At 36.5% G+C, this 24062-nt stretch overlaps 2 protein-coding genes across 5 annotated transcripts in view; both read left to right on the plus strand.

The window, feature by feature from the left end:
• Window positions 1–2202: 2202 nt before the first annotated feature.
• Window positions 2203–11697, plus strand: gpx4b (glutathione peroxidase 4b). The gene is made up of 7 exons (XM_084411909.1): window positions 2203–2436; window positions 4193–4287; window positions 5286–5430; window positions 8235–8386; window positions 8471–8495; window positions 10038–10097; window positions 11364–11697. The coding sequence occupies exons 1-7, from the start codon at window positions 2371–2373 to the stop codon at window positions 11394–11396; spliced, it is 576 nt and encodes a 191-aa protein (XP_084268035.1). The 5' UTR covers window positions 2203–2370; the 3' UTR covers window positions 11397–11697.
• Window positions 11698–15694: 3997 nt separating this feature from the next.
• pip5k1cb (phosphatidylinositol-4-phosphate 5-kinase, type I, gamma b) overlaps window positions 15695–24062 on the plus strand; it is a 66139-nt gene continuing 57771 nt past the window's right edge. For all 4 annotated transcript variants that reach the window (XM_084411896.1, XM_084411899.1, XM_084411897.1 and 1 more), the window contains exon 1: window positions 15695–15879. In XM_084411896.1, coding sequence (XP_084268022.1) covers window positions 15783–15879 — 97 coding nt within the window. In that variant the 5' untranslated portion in view covers window positions 15695–15782. The remainder of the gene's footprint in view (window positions 15880–24062) is intronic.

Below are 24062 nucleotides of genomic sequence, written 5' to 3' on the forward strand. Positions count from 1 at the left end.
ATGTAATTTATTTTTGTGATGCAAAGCTGAATTTTCATCAGCAAGTACTCCAGTCTTTGGTGTCTTATGATCCTTCAGAAATCATTCTAATATGATGATTTGATACTCAGTTATTATCAATGATGGAAACAGTTGTGCTGTTTAATATATTTTTTTGGAATACTTTTTTCAGGATTCATTGATGAGTAAAACGTTAACAGCATTTATTCATAAAAACAGCATTTATTCAAAATAAAAACATTTCTAACAATATAAATCGTTACCATCACCTTTTATCAATTTAACGCATTCTTGTTGAATTAAAGTACTAATTTCTTTAAAAAAAAAGAGTTATTGTTCCCAAACTTTTGAACGGTAGTGTATATTGTTACAAAAGATTTCTATTCTAAATAAATACAGTTCTTTTTAACTTTTTATTCATCAAATAATCCTGAAAAAAGTATCTCAGGTTATAAAAAAATATTAAGCAGCACAACTGTTTCCAACATTGATCATAAATCAGCATATTAGAATGATTTCTGAAGGATCATAAGACACCAAAGACTGGAGTACTTGCTGATGAAAATTCAGCTTTGCATCACAAAAATAAATTACATTTCAAAGTATATTAAAAAAGAGAACCATTATTTTAAATTGTAATAATATTTCATAATATTACTGTTTTTTTTTGTTTTTAACTGCAGGCTTGATGAGCATAAGAGACTTCTTTCAAAAAGATTAAAAATAGTAATGTTTCCAAACTTTTGACTGGTACTGTATATATATATATAGTCATGTTGCCATTCTGTACACTTAGTTTTAGTAGCCTATATATTGATTTAATATAAATACTTTGTGCGTGTGTAATATTAATTGCACCTATCTGGTTCTGTTCAAGGATATTTTCATATGGAAGTCCATTGTTATAATTATTCATATGTATGCCGTGTCATAACTACATCTCTGACGTTTATGACAAACCAAACCGTTTGAAAATCGGTAGAAAATTGAGCAAGTTATGGTTATTTTAAAAGTACATGCAGCATTAAAACACAATGTTACGAGTGAGCGAGCTCCCTGTGGCAAGATGGCCGCCGTGTGTGGACGTCGACCTCCATTGGCCAGCAGCGCGCACGAGACATCTAGCCTTTATTATATGATATCTAGGGGTTTACCGTTTATGGAGGAGGCGAAGGACCCCTGGATGGTGTCTCATTTATTGCCAGGCACAAAATTGTACTAAATCATGACCAGAATAGTTTTTCTCTCTCTCTTTCCTTCTTCTTTTCTGTAATGCACACTATTGCAGCTGTTCCTACTGTCATAGTGTAATTATATATTTTTGTTGCCATGTTGTTTTTACATGACATATTGTTCAATAAGAATAATTTTTAAAAAAGCTACGGCAAAAACGGAAGTTCAAAGACATTTTTCAACAACAAAAAAAAATCAATAAAAATAATAAATCAAGGCCAACCACTAGCTGCTGTCCAGAGATAAGATCAGTTTTGTAAAAATGTATTTTCAAACGTATTACTAAACATTTGTTTTGTATTTGTTGCAATTCCAATTCAATTCGTTGCAATTACAACGAAAAATAAAATAAAAAAAATATATATATATATATAATATAATAATAAAATAAAACCAGAGAATGTCTAATATGGCGAGAAGTTTCACTCTCACTACACTTCCGGCTTCTGAACTGGTTGCAGTTCCACTCTGATTCCATATGAGGGCGCTCACAGGACGAGTGCAGAATGAATGGAGGTCAATGGCGGTATACCCCTCAAAATCCACTTTTCTCAGGATATAATTTTTTGTCTAGTAATTTGAATGTTGTATTCAAAAGGAGATGCAAAGAAATTACACATTGCTGGGTGTTAGATTTTTTAGAGTCACTTATTTGCTTTAAAAAAGTCTTTCAAAATGTCAATGACGTCAGAATGCTGACGTCATTAGCAGAATGCTAGCGTGTTATGGGCAACAACAACTCAACCTGTAAGAAATCAAAACGACATAAGTACTCGTTCATTCAACTTTCGACCTAAAACCCATGTTGAACTTGCAAAACCATTAATCAAATCTGAGATTTCTCAACGGCAATCGGGTGAAAGAGACAAATTTAGCCGTCTAGCCCCATTGACTCCCATTCATTTTGCACTCATGGCGAGCGCCCCCCAGTGGAACTCTGGTGGTACTACAACCAAAATTCGGTACAATAGGGCTTAATAGGGAGTGGACAGGCTCTCCGTAGACGGGCTCTGATAAAACCGTATTAATCATATGACTTTAAATCAGTGGCATAAGCACCGTCTCTGATTGGCTGAAACCGACAGAAGAGGCGTGTCCTTCCAGTAAGTGGGCGGGGCTTCGTGTCTCAGCGCGAGTATGTGGTTATATCAGAGAGCGCTGTTGATCGGCGCGCTAGGCGGCAAGAGCTTGACTAGAGCCATGGTAAGACATCATACTCGCTCTTTACCTTCTGGTTTACTCTGTTTGAGACGCTTTTGTGTGCTTTTGAAAGCTAGTTTATGTAGTCGGTGTAAGAAGGTCATAGTCCGGTGTGTTTATTCGTGCGCACCTGCGTGTCTCCGCTAATTCACTCCGGCGGAGGAACATTAGCCCGTTAGCTTTAACGATGTCGGCATGTCTCTGGGGGTTTGTTTATGATTTAAAATGAAATCATATGGGTTCTCCTAATGTATTTTGTACGGAACGACTCATTAAAGTCCAGTTTGTCGGCAAACAGAGGTTTTAGGCCTGGTTTGGGTTTAGCGTTGCAGACTTCTGCATTAAATCACGTGGTGGATAATGTTATTATTTAGCTTTTAATATTTTATGCTATTTGGTTATAATGTTAATCAAGTTTGAGTTCTCTTAAAACATGAATACTTTTAATAAAAAGTTTTTAAAAATGACCAGCGTTTTCTTTTCTTAATTCTTTGTTTTGTTTTGTTTTTTTAAGAAAAAATTAATACATTTAATCAGCAAGGATGTGTTAAATTTGATTTAAAAAAAAAAAGTTATAGTAAAGATTTCTATTTTGAATAAATGCTGCTCTTTTTAAACTTTTTATTCATCAGAGAATCCTTATAATATGATGCTGAAAATTCAGCCTTAATCACAGAAATAAATTATATTTTAAAATATATTAAAATATAAAACCATTATTTTAAACTGCAATGATATTTCACAATATTACTGTTTTTTTTATTTTTTTATTTTTTTTATCGATAAATGCAGTCTTGATGAACATATAAGCTTCTTTCAAAACATTAAAAATACTAATGTTTCCAAACTTTTGACCGGCACTGCATGTATTCAAAATCTGATTAAATCACAGCATCTGTTCAACACTTAAAATATGATTGTCATATTTAAGGCCTAAAAGCTTCATGCTAATAAATAAACCCACACAGCATGAACTTTATGGAGATCTATGCGTGATTGTTACTCTTACACACACACACACACACACACATACTCTGGACGGTCATATAAAGGCAGATAGTGTAATGGATTACTCTGAGATCTGTTCAGCTCTGGCGAGCTCCACCTGACACATGTTTACGTGTTTCCCGAACGCTCGGTGAATCTCCTGTTTTCTACACACACTCCCACAGGTGGAAAATCTGCTCTAGATATCGTCATAATCGAATTTTAATGCCAAGCTTTTTACTAAAACTAATAAATATATACACTACCAGTCAAAAGTTTGGGATCTGTAAGATTTTTGTATTGATTTAAAAAAGAAGAAAACAGTAATATTGTTAAATATTATGATAATTTAAAATAACTGTTTTCTATTTTAATATATTATTACATTTGATCATATATTCACGTACAAAACCTCTGTTTTAAATTGTAATAATATTTCCCAATATTACTGTTTTTTTTTTTTTTTTTTTTTTTTTTTTTTTTTTTTTTATCAAATAAATGCACTTTGATTAAAAGAGACTTCTTTTAAAAACATTAAAAAACTTTCCAATCCAAACCGTTTGACTGGTTAGTGTAGTTTCCTGCGTTATGCATAACTTGTGTATGAGATAAAAATCTCACACAACACTATCACAGTGTTTCATAAACGAAGCTGTTGCATTAGGAATTGCACAATTGATTCATAGCACATGATTGTGTCAGTATCGGTTTAATGGCATTGGTAGAGACTCGTCACGCCCCGTGACCTTTAACCTCTCTCTGTTTACTGCAGTGTGCCCAAGCCAATGACTGGCAGTCGGCCAAATCCATATACGACTTCTCAGCTAAAGACATCGAAGGAGAGGAGGTGTCTCTGGAGAAATACAGGTGAACACAATTCATTTGGTTTGATAAATCTCACGGTTATTACACAAAAAAAATTATATTAATATTATTAATAAAGCCCTAATGCAAACAGGGTTTGTGCTGGTGCTTACTTGAATTTGACATTTTGACATTTAAGTCCTGGAAAACCCTTAAAAACAGCCATATTTATGAAGAGGTACTTGAAAAGTGATTTATTTATTTAAATACAATATATATGAAATTATGACAAAACAAAATACAATCTTTTCACGAAAGTTAACACTGCAGCCCGTGTGATTAAACCCCCATCAGATATGATGTTTCTGGATATGAATACGTTATAATTGATATTATAATGTTCATTATAATGTTATAATTCATTGAACAATAATAGCCATTATAAACTTTGTATTTAATATATATAATGTTAAATATGTTGTAAGTTGTATTTTGGATACTTTACATTTCTTCAATTTGAGTAAAAAAAATCCTTAAAAAATAAAGATATTGGGTAACACTTTATCTTAGTGTCCTTGTTACATAGTAATAACAGTAAATTATGCATAATTGCATGCAACTAACCCTCAACCAAACCCTAATCCTACCCTAACCCTATAGTAAGTACATGTAGTTGCTTAATATTACTCAGTACTTAAATATATAATTACACTGTAACACTGACACCTTAAAATAAAGTGTTGTTATTGTTTGATAAGTGCGATCTCTGATTGTCGTCCTTGAAAACCGAAAAAGTAGTGCTTAAAAAGTCCTGAATAATCTGGGAATTTCATTTTACAGCATCTGTACGAACCCTGTGCAAAGTATTAAACTTGAAATAAATAAATGCCCAACACTAGCATCATAATGAAGAGTGTCACAGCGCTTTGCTTCAGTTCTCCTCACCTCTACTAGACTCTCTTAATGCGCATTCTTCATTGTGCGTCCGGTTATTTTTAGTCTTATGCCGAGCGTAATCTTGCTTTGGGAAACTGGGTCACGGTGTGTTTGTCTGTTTTCAGGGGTTACGTGTGTATCATCACTAACGTAGCCTCCAAGTGAGGAAAGACTCCTGTAAACTACACTCAGTTTGCGGCGATGCACGCCACGTACGCTGAGAAGGGTTTACGCATCGTGGGCTTTCCCTGCAACCAGTTTGGAAAGCAGGTATGTACAGGACCAGCATGCACTGCAGCATATACTGTGTTTTGCATGCTATGTAAATGATATGCAAGGATAACAGATGAAATGGTGGCATGCATTGTGGATGTTGCATCATGTCACTTTTTCGTTTGATTTATGTGTCAATATTGAAATCGTTAATATTAATTCAGGCTCATTTGTCACACTGGAAATGATCAATGCATGCATGTTGCATTAAAAAATACAGTATTTATTCCATGCATATGCAATCCTGCATGAGTAGTCTGATTATATTGTGAGTTGCAGCCGATTCAGGCCCGAACTTTTTTTTCTGAGCATTAAATGTGAGTGTTTAAAGGTGACGGACCGCCAGACTGTAAGTAGGTCACTTGAGTGAAGCTGTAAGTGGATTATGTTTTGCTGTAGAGTGAGATTTAATCTTACAACGAGACATGCAGATTGAATTCACACACTATAATCAATATGTTCTGATGATATCTGCTCCGTCACATGCATCTGTGCCGAAGGGAAAGTGGACATCTGGGGGTTTTCCCAACGAAAACTAGGTTAAAGGTACAATATGTAAGATTTGTGTAATTAAAATATCCAAACATCACTTGCACAGTGTGATATATTTCCTGCAGTTGTGTACTTACAATATCCCAAAAGTTCCCAAAGATTTTTAATTTCAGAGAAATTCCAGTTTTAAATAATGTTCACTTGTCGCCTGTAATATCCGCGTTATCCCAGCTTTCCGCTCGTAGTAACCATGGCGACAGACGTGGACAACTGCGTTACGTCTAGCGCGCGCTCACACTGTCGTTGTTTCGTTCAAACATTATGGACCGTGGCAAGCAGACTTTGGGACAAAAGGAGAACTAAAACGAGGATTAATATCAGCGTGCCGAGAGCTAGCGTCCGCGGCTAACTTCGACTCGACGAGACGCCGCTCTTACATGAGCTTTATTAGACAGGTGAGCAAATGTACATAAAACTAATCAATGTTATACAGCCCAACATGATGAAATATTAGAATATGATCAGTATGTTATGCTAATGTTGATCTAGCTCACTGCTAGTCTCATACAGACAACAAACTAACACACAAAATAACATTATAACGTTTAACACACTCAAATGCAGTTTAGTGTGATAGTGTAGAGCAAGTGAAACAGCGCTGCGTTCCCTCACAAGTTTCATTCGTCTAATAAACTGCCGTGTTAGTATTAATTCTTCATATCCGCGGGACTCGCGTGTGGCGCTGAGATCTGTCTCTCATTAGCACTCGCGCTCTGCTTCATTCCACAGTCATGTTAAAAACATCAGTATATTCACTCATACATAACATTATTAGATCCATCAGCATGACGACAAGTTCAGTAATTCCGCTTATGCGTCATCAACCTACGCCTTTGTTATTGTAAGAGGTTGGCGACAAAAAAATGGCATTGTAGCTTTAAGAAATGTCATTTGGTTAAGAAAGGAATATGCAAAACATTGGGTGCTATTATAGTCATTAAGTGAATGGCCATTCATCAGTCATTTTGATTCAAGCACTCATAATGTAACCAGTGGCGAGTGTTGTAATCCAGACTGGTCTTGTCTTGATCCTTGCACACTGAGTCTGACATTTTCGTCATTCAGAGGCTTTGAACTGTCGAAACGCCTCTCCAAATGCTTGATGATGAGACAAATACTCCCTCATTTCCCAGACATTTTGATGACAAATTTGCCTGTGAACGCTTTATGTAAATGCTATAAAGGTCTAACTCCATGTGATATCAATGTTATATATACTGTATATATCATCATATCGTCCAGCCCTAAACTTGCATAGTTTTTTGCATACTCAGTGTTTATTTAACAACATCCAATTATGCAGAATATACGATGGTAAATATTTAATTGATGAGTAGTCAATACAATCTACAACAATACAACATATAGGGAATGATTTCACCCCTAAATTCAGCTTATTGAGACACAATGAAACTGCAAATCCACATTTCTCTCATGTTTCTGTGAATTACAGCGATTCATTTGCTTCTGATCTGAAGCTTTCGGCAGTCGGTAAAAATATACCTCAGATTTCTTGTCAAATGTAGTTGTACAGACGACCTCACAGCTCTTCCCGTTTTAGAAGTTCACGCTGAAAACAAAAGCTGATACGCCAGTATTTTTCCACTCAGTGTGTGTGTAAACGCAGTGACTTGTGGTCGACGGTGACGTCACACACATAACCTCTATATTTAACCATTGTGCACTTTTATCTAGATTGTGACGGACTCGTGCTCTTCTGCTGTACCGAGCAGATTTCCACACATCAGATGAAAGTTTTTATTGTTGTGTTATCACTAAAATTAGATCTTTAAATGTTTTCACGCCTTAAAATATCTTGACTGTAACTCGACACCCTTGCCTCATTTAGTATGCGCGGTGCTATGAATATGCAAATGAGCCCCGCCTCCACTCACTCACTCAGCTCAGAGATCCACTGGTTGACGATCACACGTTGATCTGATTGGTTACAAGGTAGTTTGTGACGTCAGAAACACCAGCGATTTCAAAGCGTGTTTTTGAGACTGTCTTTGGTTCACTGCAGTTTTAAGGAGGAAATACTCAGCAATGGTGTCGACTTATGAACTTACACATGGATTGTGTTAAAGCAGATTAAAAACACCACATAGACACATAAACAACATTAAAAGCTGGATTTTTACCACAAGAAGCACTTTTATCTTGATTGCGCCAGAGTCGTGTTCTGCTGTTTCGGCCATCTTTCGACACATCAGTTCTCTGTTGTGTGATCAGTCTGTGTTCTCCTACAGGAGCCCGGGACAGAAGCGGACATCAAGGAGTTTGCTAAAGGCTACAACGCAGAGTTTGATCTGTTCAGTAAGATCGACGTGAACGGAGACGGCGCTCATCCTCTCTGGAAATGGATGAAAGATCAGCCCAAAGGCAAGGGAACTCTGGGAAAGTGAGTTCATTTGGATTCTCTACTCGTGTTTTTCACTCGTCCTCGAATGCGTCGATCACAGAAATACTGTTTTTGTTTCCACAGCAACATCAAATGGAACTTCACTAAGGTAATTATTGCATGATGTTAATTAGGGCTGCGCAATATATCGAAATATCGCAAATCTATCTGTCATGATAGCTTCTAATAACTGGAGTCATGAACAAAAGACTCACAGCTCTCGGCTGAATAACTTTCGTAGCTTTAATAAGAATCAGGATATATTTAATTCATACAGTGAAAACTAAGCTTTTACGTTTGATTATTGAGTTTCTGTTGTTAAATAACCCTAATGTAGGATAACCTGAACCCCGAGGTTTACACTGATGTTAAAATAACACTTCTTACGCTACAGTTAAACACTGATGTTCACTGGCAGAAGCTGTAGGGATGTTTTCTTGTCACAAAAAGAATGTGAAACACGTATGTAGGTTATATAAGTTTAAAGATATTTTAAGTTTATTTTACACACTTTAAGCATTATCGCATATCGAATATTCAGATTCAGATTCACTTTATTAGCCATTTGCAGTATGAAACCACATTGGAAAAAATGTACAAGAAGCTCAAAGTGCAAAGTCGACACTTACGATGACACAACACAAAAAACAAACAAGCAAATGCCACATAAAAGTCTTAAGAGTAAAACGCTGTACATTAAAAATCTATACAAAAAATTTAAAGCCTATTTTAAAAATGCTTTGTTTAAAGTGATCACAGCTTGGGGAAAGAAACTATTTAGATGGCGATCAGTGGAACATTTGACCGAGCGATACCTTCTCCCTGAAGGAAGCATTTCAAAAAAGGCCCTTGCAGGATGGCCTGAGGCATCATTAGCAAGTTGTAAAGCTCTTTTCAATAGTCTAGCTTTATATGTGGCCTCCAGGAATGGCAGAGTGCAGCCAATGGTCCTGCTGGCTGAGCGAACCACTTTGTTCAAAGCCCTCTTCTCTCTTAAAGTGAGATTGCCAAACCACACATTTATACTACTGGTTAAGACACTCTCAATTACACAAAAATAAAAGTTCAAAAGAATCTTAGTATTTTGAGTAAACTCTCGAAGCCTACGTAAAAAGAAGAGGCGCTGTCTCGCATTCTTAGCAATTTTAGTCGTATTTGAGCTCCAATTCAAATCGTGAGAAAGAGTCACACCCAAAAATGTACATTTCTCAACAATCTGCACATCAGAATCATGGATAGTAATAGGCAACTGATTCCTGTTGTGACAAAAATCAATAACAAGTTCACACGTTTTTGAAGTGTTCAAAAGCAAGTTATTTTCTCTACTCCATTGAACAACATTCTCTACCTCCTCTCGATAATGAGATTCATCATTTGAACTAATCAGCCCAATGATAGTTGTATCATCTGCATATTTGATTATCACATTATTATCATGAGATGCCACAAGATCATGAGTGTACAGTGTGAACAAGAGTGGACTCAAAATACACCCCTGCGGTGAACCAGTGCTAATATACAGCTTTATATCGCGTTATTTAATGAGTTATCGCATTTTTCTTCATTATCGTGCAGCCCTGATGTTAATGTATGATGTCATTCTCTAATTCTCTGCTATATTGTGAGCTGAACACTGATGTTTTTACCGTAGTTCCTCATTGACAGAGAAGGTCAGGTTGTGAAGAGATACGGACCGATGGACGATCCCAGCGTAAGTCAACTATACACATTTCCACTTTTTGTGAAATAAGAATGCATATTAAATAACTCCAGTAACACTTTACAATAAAGTTTCATTTGTTAAACTACATCAGCATGAACTAACTAACTCGCTAACTAGCTAATCTTGGGTAATGTTTAACTCAACTCAGTTTAGTTTTATCAACTAACATTAAAGGGATACTTCACCGATTAGCATTAAGCTTTGTATCAGTAGAAACCCGGTAGTATTCTCGAGTGACCGTGCTTCCCTCCCTCATGTCCCCCTGAGACCAGAGATTTCTGTATTGTTTGTCTGGAAAAAAACCTCAGATGACGTCATTTATCGTCATCAGAGGCTCTTTTGTCCAGAGGTGAGAGACTCCAGCCAGTAGGAGGAGCTGTTCCGCATGTCTTCAACCCGCCCATAGGGGGATATCACGATAAAACGCCGTCTTTTCAGTTTCCAGTCGACTAGTAGCCTAGCTGTATCATTTCTCCCGATACTGCCCTCTGTAACCGGTGGGCGTGGCTTGGGAGTGTCCTCGTAGGGCAGCGAAGCAAGTGCATTCTGGGAGTTGTAGTCTTTCATCCACATGAGCCAAAAATACATTTTCTGGCTTTTCTCAGTCTAGAAGGCACCAGCTCCTTATAATTTCACATTTCTACTACATAAATGACCCAATTTAAATACACATTCATCTTTCCAGTGGTGAGAAATCCTTTAACAAAGGTTAATAAATGCTGTAAGGTTTATGTTGGGTAATTGATTAATTTACTGTGGTGAAAATCCAGTTTTTAATGTTGATTATATGTCTGTGGTGTTTTTAATATGCTTTAAGACAAACCATGTGTAAATTCATAAGAGTGAGTGGAGGTGGGGCTAATTTGCATATTCATAGAACCACGCATACTAAATGAGGCAAGGGTGTCGAGTTACAGTCAAGATATTTTAAGGCATGAAGACATTTTTTTTTTTTTCAAGGGAAAAAAACATTTAAATGTCATTTTGGTGATGAAAGATGAGTTTTATGAGATTAAATGATTGACTTCAGGGGGACTTTAACAAATGAGACCTTAATGTAAAGTGTTCCCAGTAATTGTTTAAGAAAGTTGAGTTTGATTAAATGAAATCATATGTCTTGGAGTATCGCAATAATATCGTATCAAATGAGACCTTATTGCAAAGTCATTTTTTATGATGTGAGATTTGATAAGTTTGAGATGTTGAGTTTGATTTAAATGATAATAACCGCCGATGTTTTATGTGTCCCATCAGGTTATTGAAAAGGATCTGCCCAAACTCCTGTAGCCATTTGATCAAACCTGATCTCCATCCCGTGTGTGTGTGAATGTGTGTGTGTGGCACTCGTCTCCTCTCTGGCCTCGGACTGGACGTCAGCAGGGTGAAGCCCAGATCTGTGACGGCCGTTCCTCAAGCCTGTGTTCAGGAGGGGACGGCCTGATGACCTCCGGCGTGCAAATCCTCTGGGATCGTCCCGATGCTGTCCAGACACGCTCCAGAGACGAGATCGATGCCTGTCCTCACTGGAGATCACACGCGTGCTCCTCAAGAACATGTCCGTGATAATAAACAGTACCGTCACAACGTCCTCTCTGTGTTCTTTACTAGACCGAGTGCTTGTTTAGAGATTTAGATAACACTTTTATTTTACAGTGTCCTTGTTACATATGTTACATGCACTTACCATAGTAAATTATGCATAATTACGTGCAACTAACCCTCAACCTAATCGTACTCTAACCCTATAGTAAGTACATGTAGTTAATTAATATTACTCAGTACTTAAATATATAATTACACTGTAACACTGACACCTTAAAATAAAGTGTAACTGAGATTTATCAAACATTCTCAGAAAGAAAAGGTACAAAAGCGGTCACTGGGGCGAGACCTACATTTTTGTTCCTTTTAGGTACTGATATGTATACTTTAAAACGGTGTCGTGTTAGCGGCCCCTAAGTTAATAACTAATGATCGTTCCGACGGAAGTGAATCAATCAAAACTAACTTTATCTGGACAATAACTTTATTCTAGAGCTGCTGTAAAGACAAAATAATCTGTTACTGTAATTTTCTATGATCACTGTAAAGCTGCTTTGAAACGATCTATATCGTTAAAAGCGCTGTATAAATGAAGGAGACTTGATTTTAGGTACTAATAGGTACGTTTAAGGGTTCAATATGCGCTCTTTAGGTACAAAAGTGTACCTTTTGAAAAGGTACTACCCCAGTAACAGCTTTTGTACCTTTTTTTTTCTTTCTTTTTTTGAGAGAGAGAGAGTGTTTGCAGATTAAAACGTGTGTGTGTGTATATATATATAAATAATTGAAAACGTTAATACATTTTTTTTTTATAATTTTATAATCATATTTATAAATCAAATCAAATATGTATTTATATATAATATATGAATGCGGGTCTTATAAATTTTAAAACATGGCGCAATCCACATCAAATATATGCACTGTTGGTCTGATGAAGTGGTCAAAGCTCAGGGGTCTCGTTTATAAAACTGTGCTTAGGATCCGCAGTAAAAGTGTATTTGCGCCCGAAAGCCAAAAATTCCGTATATGCCCAAAAATATTCCGATTATGAAAGCGTGTGTCCGGCAGAACCTGCACTGAATTCCCTTTATAATCCCAGTCAGCGGAAGATTCTGCGTCTCCTTCCCGAAATAACCATATATGGAGCTTGCAACGCCTCGTTTACCATGCAGATCCTCATTTGCATATGCATATTCATCTCATTCATATTCATATTTTCTCCCTGTATTTGTAATATTTGGGGTATTTTGGGGATGTTTTGACATGGAGTCCTGCTTGGTGTGTGAGCCTCCATGCGACCTGTGCCTGTTATTGGTGTCCTGACAGCAGGCATGGATTTAGAAAGCAGAGGCCCCTGGGCACAGAATCTTGGAGGCCCTCCTCCCCCTCGTAGGCTCGTGGCCCAAACTAACACAGCATCTTAATTTGTAGAAACAGTAAAAGGAAGCTGTGGGTTTTTCTTTACTTTAAAACAAAACCACTTTCTCCAACTCCATTTCTTGTAATGTTAACTGTGACAGCAAAGGAGATCTATAAATGCACTGTTAGACATTTTATCATATTTTTGCGATAACTTACTGGCAGCACTATTGGCAGTAAGTTACTGTAAGTTCCCCTTTACAGTAGCTTACCTGCAAATGTGTTTTACGGTATGATGCCTTTACCGCAATTTAATTTTACAGTAAGATGCCCTTACCGCAATTTAATTCTACAGTATGATGCCCTTACCGCAATTTAATTTTACAGTACGATGCCCTTACCGCAATTTAATTCTACAGTATGATGCCCTTACCGCAATTTAATTCTACAGTATGATGCCCTTACCGCAATTTAATTTTACAGTAAGATGCCCTTACCGCAATTTAATTTTACAGTACGATGCCCTTACCGCAATTTAATTCTACAGTACGATGGCCTTACCTCAATTTAATTTTACAGTACGATGCCCTTACCGCAATTTAATTTTACAGTACGATGCCCTTACCGCAATTTAATTCTACAGTACGATGCCCTTACCGCAATTTAATTTTACAGTACGATGCCCTTACCGCAATTTAATTCTACAGTACGATGCCCTTACCGCAATTTAATTTTACAGTAAGATGCCCTTACCGCAATTTAATTCTACAGTATGATGCCCTTACCGCAATTTAATTCTACAGTAAGATGCCCTTACCGCAATTTAATTCTACAGTACGATGCCCTTACCGCAATTTAATTTTACAGTACGGTGCCCTTACCGCAATTTAATTCTACAGTACGATGCCCTTACCGCAATTTAATTTTACAGTACGATGCCCTTACCGCAATTTAATTCTACAGTATGATGGCCTTACCTCAATTTAATTTTACAGTATGGTGGCCTTACCTCAATTTAATTTTACAGTATGGTGCCCTTACTGCGACTTATTTTTACAGTATAAAACAGTACTATTTTATTATTTCTATTTTACATGAATGTTATTGAATTTAATAAATTCCAAAAAAGTGACTTGAGTCCATGTACATCAGCATATTCTTTACTCACCGTCACAATCAATTACATCCATTTTATTGTTTTATTGTGATGCAACATTAGGCAAGGCAGTTTTATTCATATAGCACAGGTCATACACTTTGGCAAATAAAAGTGCTTTACACAGTAAGGACTTAAAATAATCACAAAATAAAAGCAAGGAAAATTAAAGTGCCCCTATTATGGATTTTTGAAAATGAACTTTCATGTAGTGTGTAACAGCTCTAAGGCCTCGTTTACACTGTCAGTGAAATGTGACCCAATTCCGATTTTTTGCTCAAATGTGACACAGATCGGATGTGTTCAGTGTAAACAGGAAAAAAGGCATGCATTCGGATATTTCCAGATCGGTTTCAGGCCTCATTCATATGTGGAAATAAATCAGATATAAGGCCTCGTTTACACTGCAGGTCTTGATGCCCAATTCTGATTTGTTGCCTATATCCGATTTTTTGACCGTCCGTTTACACGTTCCTTCAATTGTGACCCAAATCCGGTTCATGTGTTTACACTTGCCATACTATCTGAAACATCGCGCATGCTTAAAGGGTTAAGTTATCTTGCACAGATGGACGAACGCAAAATATGATTGATGCTTGCTCTGCGATATATGCGAAGTTTGCCAAACATCACCATGATTATTATGAGGCGGAGGAGGACGAAAAGTGCCATCATTGCAGCCTGTGCTCATGCTTCAGTTATTGTGTGTGAGAGAGATCTCAGGACTGGTGGGACAGTCAGGTGTCATACATCGACTAGTCGGCGAGAAGTGTCCTGAGCTGATGCTGTTTTTCAGGTGTATTGCAGTTTGACTGTCCTGCAGTAGATGGCGCTGTTCACTCGTTTTTTTAATCATTAGGTTTTTCTCAATTTTGAATTCCAACTAGAGCTTTCAAATTTCCTTAAAATAATATTAGAAATGGCGTTAATGCCATTTTATGTTTATGCCATATAATGGTTTAATGTTTATTCAAACCCATCTATGCCTGAAGTCTTTTTGAAAGACATTTATTTATTTATTTTCATTGAAAAGAAATAGCACTGCACTGATACATTACCATAAAAGGAAATGGGAGAAAAAAAAAACGCTTTTTTATTTATTTTTATTAGATACAATTAAACAATTGAAAACAAATAGTATCAACATGTAAAACAAGAACAGCCGCCAGCGGAGAGGAGAAAAATGAAGAATAAAAACATGAGAAAACCTACAATAATAATACAAGAAAAGATAAGCAAATAAATAAAGGAAACATAAGCAATTAGAGCATGTTAGGACAAGAAAATGCGACTAAATTTAAAGGGGGGTTTAAAGACAGCACAACAAGACAACGTTTTCCCTTATTGCTTTGGCCTTCTCTGAAACAGAAATTAGATTTAAAAGATTAGAACATTTACATTTATGAATATGACATTTTGCTAGATATACTATAGGAAAACGTCGCAGAGCTGCCACCGGGCCCTGTGACGTCATCGCTGGCGCTCGAGCGCGTTGGACTCGCACGAGCGCGCGCGCGGTGCTGCAGCTGTCAGGAGCGCGCGCAGACTCGCGGACGCAGATCATGTGTTATATCTTCATTTGACTGTTTTGATCGCCGTGTGACCGGGATCTGATGGAGGGACTGGGAGCCGCGGCCGGGGGGTGCTCCGCGGTACCGGAGGACACGGACTCGGTGATCACGGGATCCGGGATTGATGCTGCAGATCTCGGTATGCAATGCGGAGGATCTTTTACATTCATGCTTGCGTTTCACTGACGGCTCGCGGCAATGCGTGCAAGTTGCGCTTCCATAACATGTCAGTTATTACAGGGGCTTATATGAAGTCATTTTGGAAGTAGCTGACAGAATAATATGGTAATCGAACAGTGCCATGGTGTTTCATTTGATACAGTCACTGAAATAATAAAGTAGGCTACTGCCATAGTACCTTAATTGTAAGTGGCAAATTGGTTAGATTATTAATTTTCTGTTTATTTCCAGATAAATTGCACTGCTGCAATAATATATCAAATAGGCTATATGGTTTATGAATATGACTATCGGTGCACTGCTGTAATAATATACCAAATACATGGTTTATGAATATGACATAATATGACAATTATGATATATCAGTACCTCATATATTAAAAATAGCACAATATGTTCTTTACAATCTTTGAAGTAGGCCTACCTTAAAGTAAATTAAAATCAGAAGCAAAATGAGATTTATTGCCAAATATGTTTACACACACAAGGAATTTGTGAAGTTTATAGTAAATAGAGAAAATAAAATAGAATTCTATTTAAAAAATGTGTGTGTGTGTGTGTGTGTATATATTAAAAATAAATATAATATTATTATTTTTATATAATATAAATATAGGCTAATATACTATTATTAGAAAATAAATAAATATAATTTATATATATATATATATATATATATATATATATATATATATATATATATATACACACAGTGTATATAGAAATAAAAAAAATTAAAAAATTCTGGATGCACTTGGCATAAATAAATAATAAATGAATGACCAATGCATATTTTAAACTTATTTAATAATCAACACTCAAATAGCTAAACCTGACTTGTACAAAACATTTAATGTCAGTTTATGACAGATTTATTCAAACATGCATTAAATAATAAAGACATCACTAACAGGTTAAATAAAAATAGAATGAATTATGTAATACAGTGCATATGTTTTTAGCAAAATGCTCTTGTCTAGAGTAATTTTTTTCATCTGCATAAGTGAACATGGACACTGAAACGAGTGAAATGTAACGTTGTGTGACAGTGTTCAGCGTACGAGCGCTTTTATTGACGTCTTTCCCCGAGAGATTGTTTTAGAGACGACAAGAAGCTCAGTGCTGTTTGTATTAATGCGTTCGGACGCAGTGTTTGTTTATCTGCAGGGAACATGTCGTGTGTGTGTGTGTGTGTGTGTGTGTGTGTGTGATGTGAAGGTTCGGTTTGTCCTTCAAATGAAAACACAAAGTCAATCTGAATAATAATTGTCAGAGTGTTTCCTCCATCCCAGCATGCCTTGTGTTGACAGCTGTTGAGAATACACAGCGGACAGGGGGTCTCCTTCAGGTCCTGTGCTCTTGATTTTAGGCTGTTAATCCTGTTTTCAGCCACGCTTTTCCACACTCAGCATTCCCGCTCATCCCTGTGTGTCCGCTCATCACATCCGCTTCCCTTTAAACTGCTGGGTTAGTGGCGAGTCTTATCTTCTGCTGTCGCTCAAAAAGAGTCTGATAATGAGACTTGATGGAGATCTCCGTTATGTTTCAGATGTTTCCTCTAAATTGCATTGGAGAAAGAAACGTGAAATGAATATGGCGAGCAGCTCGGATCATTTTGCTGAGAAATACTGAGCTCATATTGAGACTTTTCATTGTAGACAATCTTGGCAAATCCGAGATTTCTTCTGAACACATCTGAGAAACTTCAGACCTCTTCTCTGGTATATATATATATATATATATAAAGATCTCATTTGTGATTGTTTTTTCTTTCCTATGACTCGAAAGATACTGTATCTCAATAAAAACTCAAACATTTCTCATCCGATTTCTCACCAGACCAAATGATCTGGGCTTTAGGAGAAACATCCGGCTTTAGTTAGTGTGTAATGTTGCTGTTTGAGCATAAACAACATCTGCAAAGTTACAGCACTCAAAGTTCAAAGCAAAGAGAGATATTTGCTTTTAAAGAAATTGCTTTTTAAGAACTACAACAAACGGCTGGTAGAGACTACACCACATTCCTCCCGAGTTAGTGACATCACCAACCCTAGAATTTACATAAACCCCGCCCCCTGAACACGATTTATAGATTATCAAGACAGAATATGCTAATCAATGACTTGAAGATAACTACACATAAGCTTCATAAATTCATCAACTAACCATTCAGAAATGTTGTCTACATGTTGTCACTTCTTCTCGAGTCTCTCCATCTTTCTGACTTCGGTTTGAACATAAAAGGCTAAAAGTTTTTGAAATGTTCAGTGCATGTGTGTGTGAGGTAAAAGAACACGAGCTCTTGAAGCTCCGCCCCCTGCGCCGGGAGCAGCAGCTCATTTGCATTTAAAGGGACAGACACAAAACGGTGCGTTTTTTCTCACCCTCAAAAAGTGACAACTTTAACATGCTATATAACAATATCTGTGGGGTATTTTGAGCTAAAACTTCACACACACACTCTGGGGACATCAGAGACTTATTTTACACCTTGTGAAAAGGGCATTATACCACTCGTTTAAATGAAACACAACATAAAAACTCCTGATAGTGCAACATCTAAAATGATGGTAATCTTGCAAATCTGAAACTCTGTAGAAGACACATGTAAGATAACTGGGAGAAGTTAAGATAACATCTGAGAAGTAGGAGACTTTAGCAATAGTTTCCATTTGCTCTCCATTTAATCTCATTGCTCTTAAAGGGACAGTTCACCCAAAAATTTACTCACCCCAAGTCGTTCGTTTACGACTTCCCCATTGACTTCAATTGTAAAACTACTATATCCATCAACTGTTCAGTTACTGACATTCTTCAAAATATCTTCTTTTGTGTTCAACAGAAGAAAGAAACTCACACAGGTTTGGAACAACTGGATTAAATGACGACTGAATTATTAATTATTAAATTATTAAATGATGACTGTAATTATATATTCAAGTACTGAGTAATATTAAGCAACTACATGTACTTACTATAGGGTTAGGGTAGGATTAGGATTTGGTTGAGGATTATTTGCATGTAAATATGCATTATTTACTGTTATTACTATGGTTAGTACATGTAAGTAACAAGTGTTACCTTTTCATTTTTGGGTGAACCGTCCCTTTAAGAAGACATTGCTCCAAACTGAGCTGAGTTTTTCCACCATGATCAGTGTTTGTTTACAGTAAAGAGAGATGAAATATGTGATCTGATGCGTCACGCTGCTCTTTCGCATGTTTTCACGTGTTTTGTGTGTAACTGCAGGTTTTTTGGAGGAACGTTAGATCATATCCAGCTCATCCTGAGCTCAAACTGAAGGTTCGTGAATCGCACGCGTTAAACCTGCTCTCAGATCAGTCCAGCTTATCTTGAGAAATTAATCCGGTCGGGTTTGAACAAATAAATGCACCATTGAATCCCATATCAGGGAATCACAGGAAGGAAACAGGCGTTTAGAGATGCATTATGGGAGGAAGGACATCAAACATGCTGGCTTGCTCTTGTTCTTGATAGTTTCCTGGTTAAATGTTGCACTGGATGTTGTTAGTCGTATTGTAGATTAGTACTATTTTTGCTGGTGAACCAAATTGAATGTGAAAGTTTATTAAAATGTCCCAAACTTTGGCATTTTTGAATATTGCAGTGAACTATTTTCTTGGTCTTATGTAAGTTAATGTAAAAGTATGTATTAATTACCACTATTATAAAGAGACTCTTATCCCTCTGGTGTTGTTTGGTCATTTTTGGGCAAAAAATTGTAAAAAAAAATGTTTTACTTCATTAGAATGGTACGAATCTTGGTAAAGGCTTTGGCACTTGCTTATGTGAACACAAACATGATTCAAAAAAGGTTATATGGTCATGAGAAAAATAGTCACACTTGTATTGTTCGAGGTCTAAAATGAGCGCATTGGAAATGAATGGGAGATGAATTTCCTCTAGTGGAAGCGTTTGGTACTGCGGCCAAACTAAATATTACTGAAAACTCGTTTTTTTTTTTTTGAAATTTGGAACACAACTTGTTTCAATTTATTGCTTTGATTTTCTTTCCATTTTAGAGTAAAATATTTTTTGGAAAATATATATTTCATAATTTTTTTTTGTTGTTGCATTTTTCATAACAATAAATGTAAAATTGAATATCTTTTTTCAAGTTAGATTTTTTTTTTTCACTTCAGCAATAATCTGCCAAGTATCGTCTTTAAAAAAGAGAAAAAAATTAATTCTGTGAAACAAAGCATTTAAAATTTAATGCTAAAAAAGTTAAACTACTCCCCTAAAATACAAAATATGAAATTAAAACATTATCGAACTAAAATATAGTACATTCATGTCATTGAAATTCTGTCATTTGGACCGACACGCGAACAGTACCAGAGGGTTTAAAATAAATGCTCTTTATTGACATCTTTGGTTCCATGAAGAACCTTTAACATCCATGCTATCTTTCCATTGCACAAAAGGTTCTTTATGGTGGAAAAAGGTTCTTTAGATTCTAAAAATGTTCTTTACACTAAGAAATAACACTAAGGTTATTTTAAGAACGGTTCACTTAAAGGTTCTTTCGGGAACCAAAAATGGTTCTTCTAAACACTTAAAAATAAAGCTTCCATGCAAAGTGGTTTTTCTCAGCAATGCCATCGTTTTATAATCTAAAGAATGGAAAGATTCCATGGATGTTAAAGGTTCTTCCTGGAAGCAAAGATGCCAATAAAGAATGAGTGATTATTTGGGTTTTGCCTTCAGATCAGACCTGTGACGCAGCGATCTGAAGTACGAGGACTGAGACGGATGGCTTGTTGCGTTCAGTGTGTTTTCTGTAGAGGCTCAGGCTGAGACTCGATAGGTAACCTGATCTACCTGTGTTCTTCTCCCAGTGCTGAGCGTGACTCTCACACACAGACGTGCTCGTACCTGAACTATAGATTTGCATACACACACACATGCCGCGGCACGACACGGTTAGGAAACAGAGTGTTTATGTGGTTCAGTATTCACTAGTCTGTATCGTGATTTAATTAAGTGTACAGCTCTACTCTTGATTTATTCATCCAGAACTTGACGAATTCCGTGACATTCCGTATTAAACGGTAAATTTTATTTTTATGACTGGATTTCATGAGTACAATTTCTCTTGGTACTGTCACAAAGTTTCAATAAATTTTTTTTCTGAAATTATTGTACAATATTTTGGTTCGATATCGATATTTTTTATTTAATATTTTTTATTTTAGGGGACAAAATAATTTTTATGCAGTATTTTATTCAACCATTTATTAACTTTTTGAGCACAGACCTGAAAATGAAATTTCCAACTTCTGAAGTGAAATTTTTTTTTTTTAGTTTACATTTACTGCAAATAATGAATTGAGCTCTCCTTCACATCTTTTTGTGCTTGAAAATGCCCATTTTGTTGAATATCCTCATAAACATCAGTTATGTCTTAAGTGAACATAAACCGTTATCAGTATATTGGATCCGTGCATTAGCTCTTAAAGTGACAGCAGCCTAATATTCCTTCTGACGTCTGTCATTAATGATAATTAAACAACGAAAGACAAAGAAAAATCACTCACTGATCTTGGCTGAATAACTATTGTAGCTTTAATAAGGATTAATCTATATTTAATGTATACAGTGAAGACTAGTGTTATTTTACATTTGATTACTAAATGTCTTAAATTGAAAATGCGAATTGAAAATATACGCCCAATGGAAACACGCCAGTTTCGCAACCATTTCTACAACCATTTTTCGCAAAAAAGTTTTAACGCTCGCATGAGGAGGTTTTTCAGGCAATAGGCCTATCGAAAATAAATATTTCGCAAAACTGCAATGGAAACAGTTTTTGCGCATTTACAGGTCAGCTGACGTAGATGACGCGGTGTGTTTTGACAGAATACGAGACAGAGTTCAATAAATAAATAAAAAATTACGAGACAGAGTTCTTTATTAAACTAATAAAAGGCAGAAGAGTTACAGGAATAATGGATTCTACACCTCAAAGAAATGCCACAATCAAGACCTCGAAGCAGAAATGAGGGAGAAACACCCAGAAACACCTCATATGTGCCGCCATTAATGATTGAATAACACACATACGTCTCCTTCCATTAATAATAATGGCCAGTGCGGTGGATGGGAAATACGTAAACCAACGTCCATCGCCATGATTTTTATAATGATTTATCGCGAGAGGAAAAAATGACGTCTCAGCCGCATAACATCGGTTAATGGAAACGCCGTCATTTCGCAATCGTTTTTTGTCGACATTTAGAACAAATCGCTAAAGTTTTGCGCAAATCTGTAATGGAAACGCGCCTAAGTGATGATTAATGAAGTCTCCGTCACGGTCAGGTCATGTGAGACGTCTGTGATTGTGTAAGGTCTGAACATGAGCTGTGTGTTGCCGTTGCGAGCGGCTCATGTGTCAGTGGAGTGTTATAGAAACACACACTCGACCAGACACTAAACATCTAATGCACGCTCACTAACAGCTCGTGAGTGATGCAAACATTCACAGCATCATTACGCCAGTCTTCAGGGTCACGTGATCCTTCACAAATCATTCTGATATGATGATTTGATGCCCAAGAAACATTTATGATCATTATCAATGATGAAAACAGCTGTGCCGCTTCATATTTTCATGGAAACCATGATACATTTTATCTGGATCCTTTGATGAATAGAAAGTTCTAAAGAACAGCATTTATCTGAAATCTTTTGTAACATTGTACATGTCTGTACTGTCACTTTTGATCAATTTAATGCTTCCTTGCTGAATAAATGCATTAATGTCTTTAAAACAACATGTCGTGACCCCAAAACTTTTGAACCTTTATGTACAGTATTACATATTTGATCAAATGAAACACCCCGTCTTGTTTCCAGTGTAGCTTTGAGATATCAGATGTATTCTGACTTCATAACATGAGATAAAGTGCATAAATCATATTTCCCTCATGAATGTTATGTTATGAATGCAGTGTGATTGACATGTGCTCGAGATCCTGTGGGAATGAAGGGATGAAACGAACGCAGTCGTCGTCTTTGAGTTCTGTCATGTAGTGTGTGACACATCATCAATGAGCGAGTGTGTGTGTGTGTGTGTGTCGACGCCACGGGCTGCTGTCTTTACATAAGGCTTATGTAACTAAACTGAGTGAAGAAGAGACTCTTCCAGCTGTTGAGATCAGATAAGGTGATTATGAACTCCAGCTTCATCTTCAGTGCAGACTCACACAAACACACACACACACACACACACACACACGAGATGTCGTTCAGAACCAGAGATTCATTTCTCATGAGACTTAATGTTCAGTTCTCGGGTATGTTTCGTTTTGAGATTTAACGTCATCTCAGATGCTTGATCTAAGAAATTAATCAATATTCATCAATATTTTAAAGTCCCCCTGTGGTGAAAATCCAGCTTTTAATGTTGTTTATGTGTGTATGTGGTGTTTTTAATCCGCTTTAAGACAAACCATGTGTAACTTCATAAGTCGACACCATTGCTGAGTATTTCCTCCTTAAAACTGCAGTGAACCAAAGACAGTCTCAAAAACACGCTTTGAAATCGCTGGTGTTTCTGACGTCACAAACTACCTTGTAACCAATCAGATCAACGTGTGATCGTCAACCAGTGGATCTCTGAGCTGAGTGAGTGAGTGGAGGCGGGGCTCATTTGCATATTCATAGAACCGCGCATACTAAATGAGGCAAGGGTGTCGAGTTACAGTCAAGATATTTTAAGGCATAAAGAATTTTCTTTTTTAAATATGTCATTTTGGTGATCAAAGGTGAGTTTTAAGGGATACAATTATTGACTACAGGGGAATTTATATACGAGCAAAGTTTTTTTTGTTGTTGTTGATTTCTTCTTATTGAGCTTATAACATCAAGCACGTCTCAGATTTGTATTCTCATTCATGCATTTCATCACTCTGGAGTATCAGTAATGTTATATATTTACACACCGGAATATAAACAATATAGCAAAAATTCCCAATGATAGACATTTTATATGATATATGTCATCAAATCGCCCATGTCTGTTGTCTCTGTAACAGTTGTGAGTTCTTCAAGGTCTTTGATGTTGTCGTATGGCGAGTATAATTGAAGACGTCAGCGTGGTTTCACGGCCGCTGATGC

This window comes from Rutilus rutilus, assembly GCF_951802725.1.
Source record: "Rutilus rutilus genome assembly, chromosome: 6".
In the NCBI taxonomy this organism is placed as follows: Eukaryota; Metazoa; Chordata; class Actinopteri; order Cypriniformes; family Leuciscidae; genus Rutilus; species Rutilus rutilus.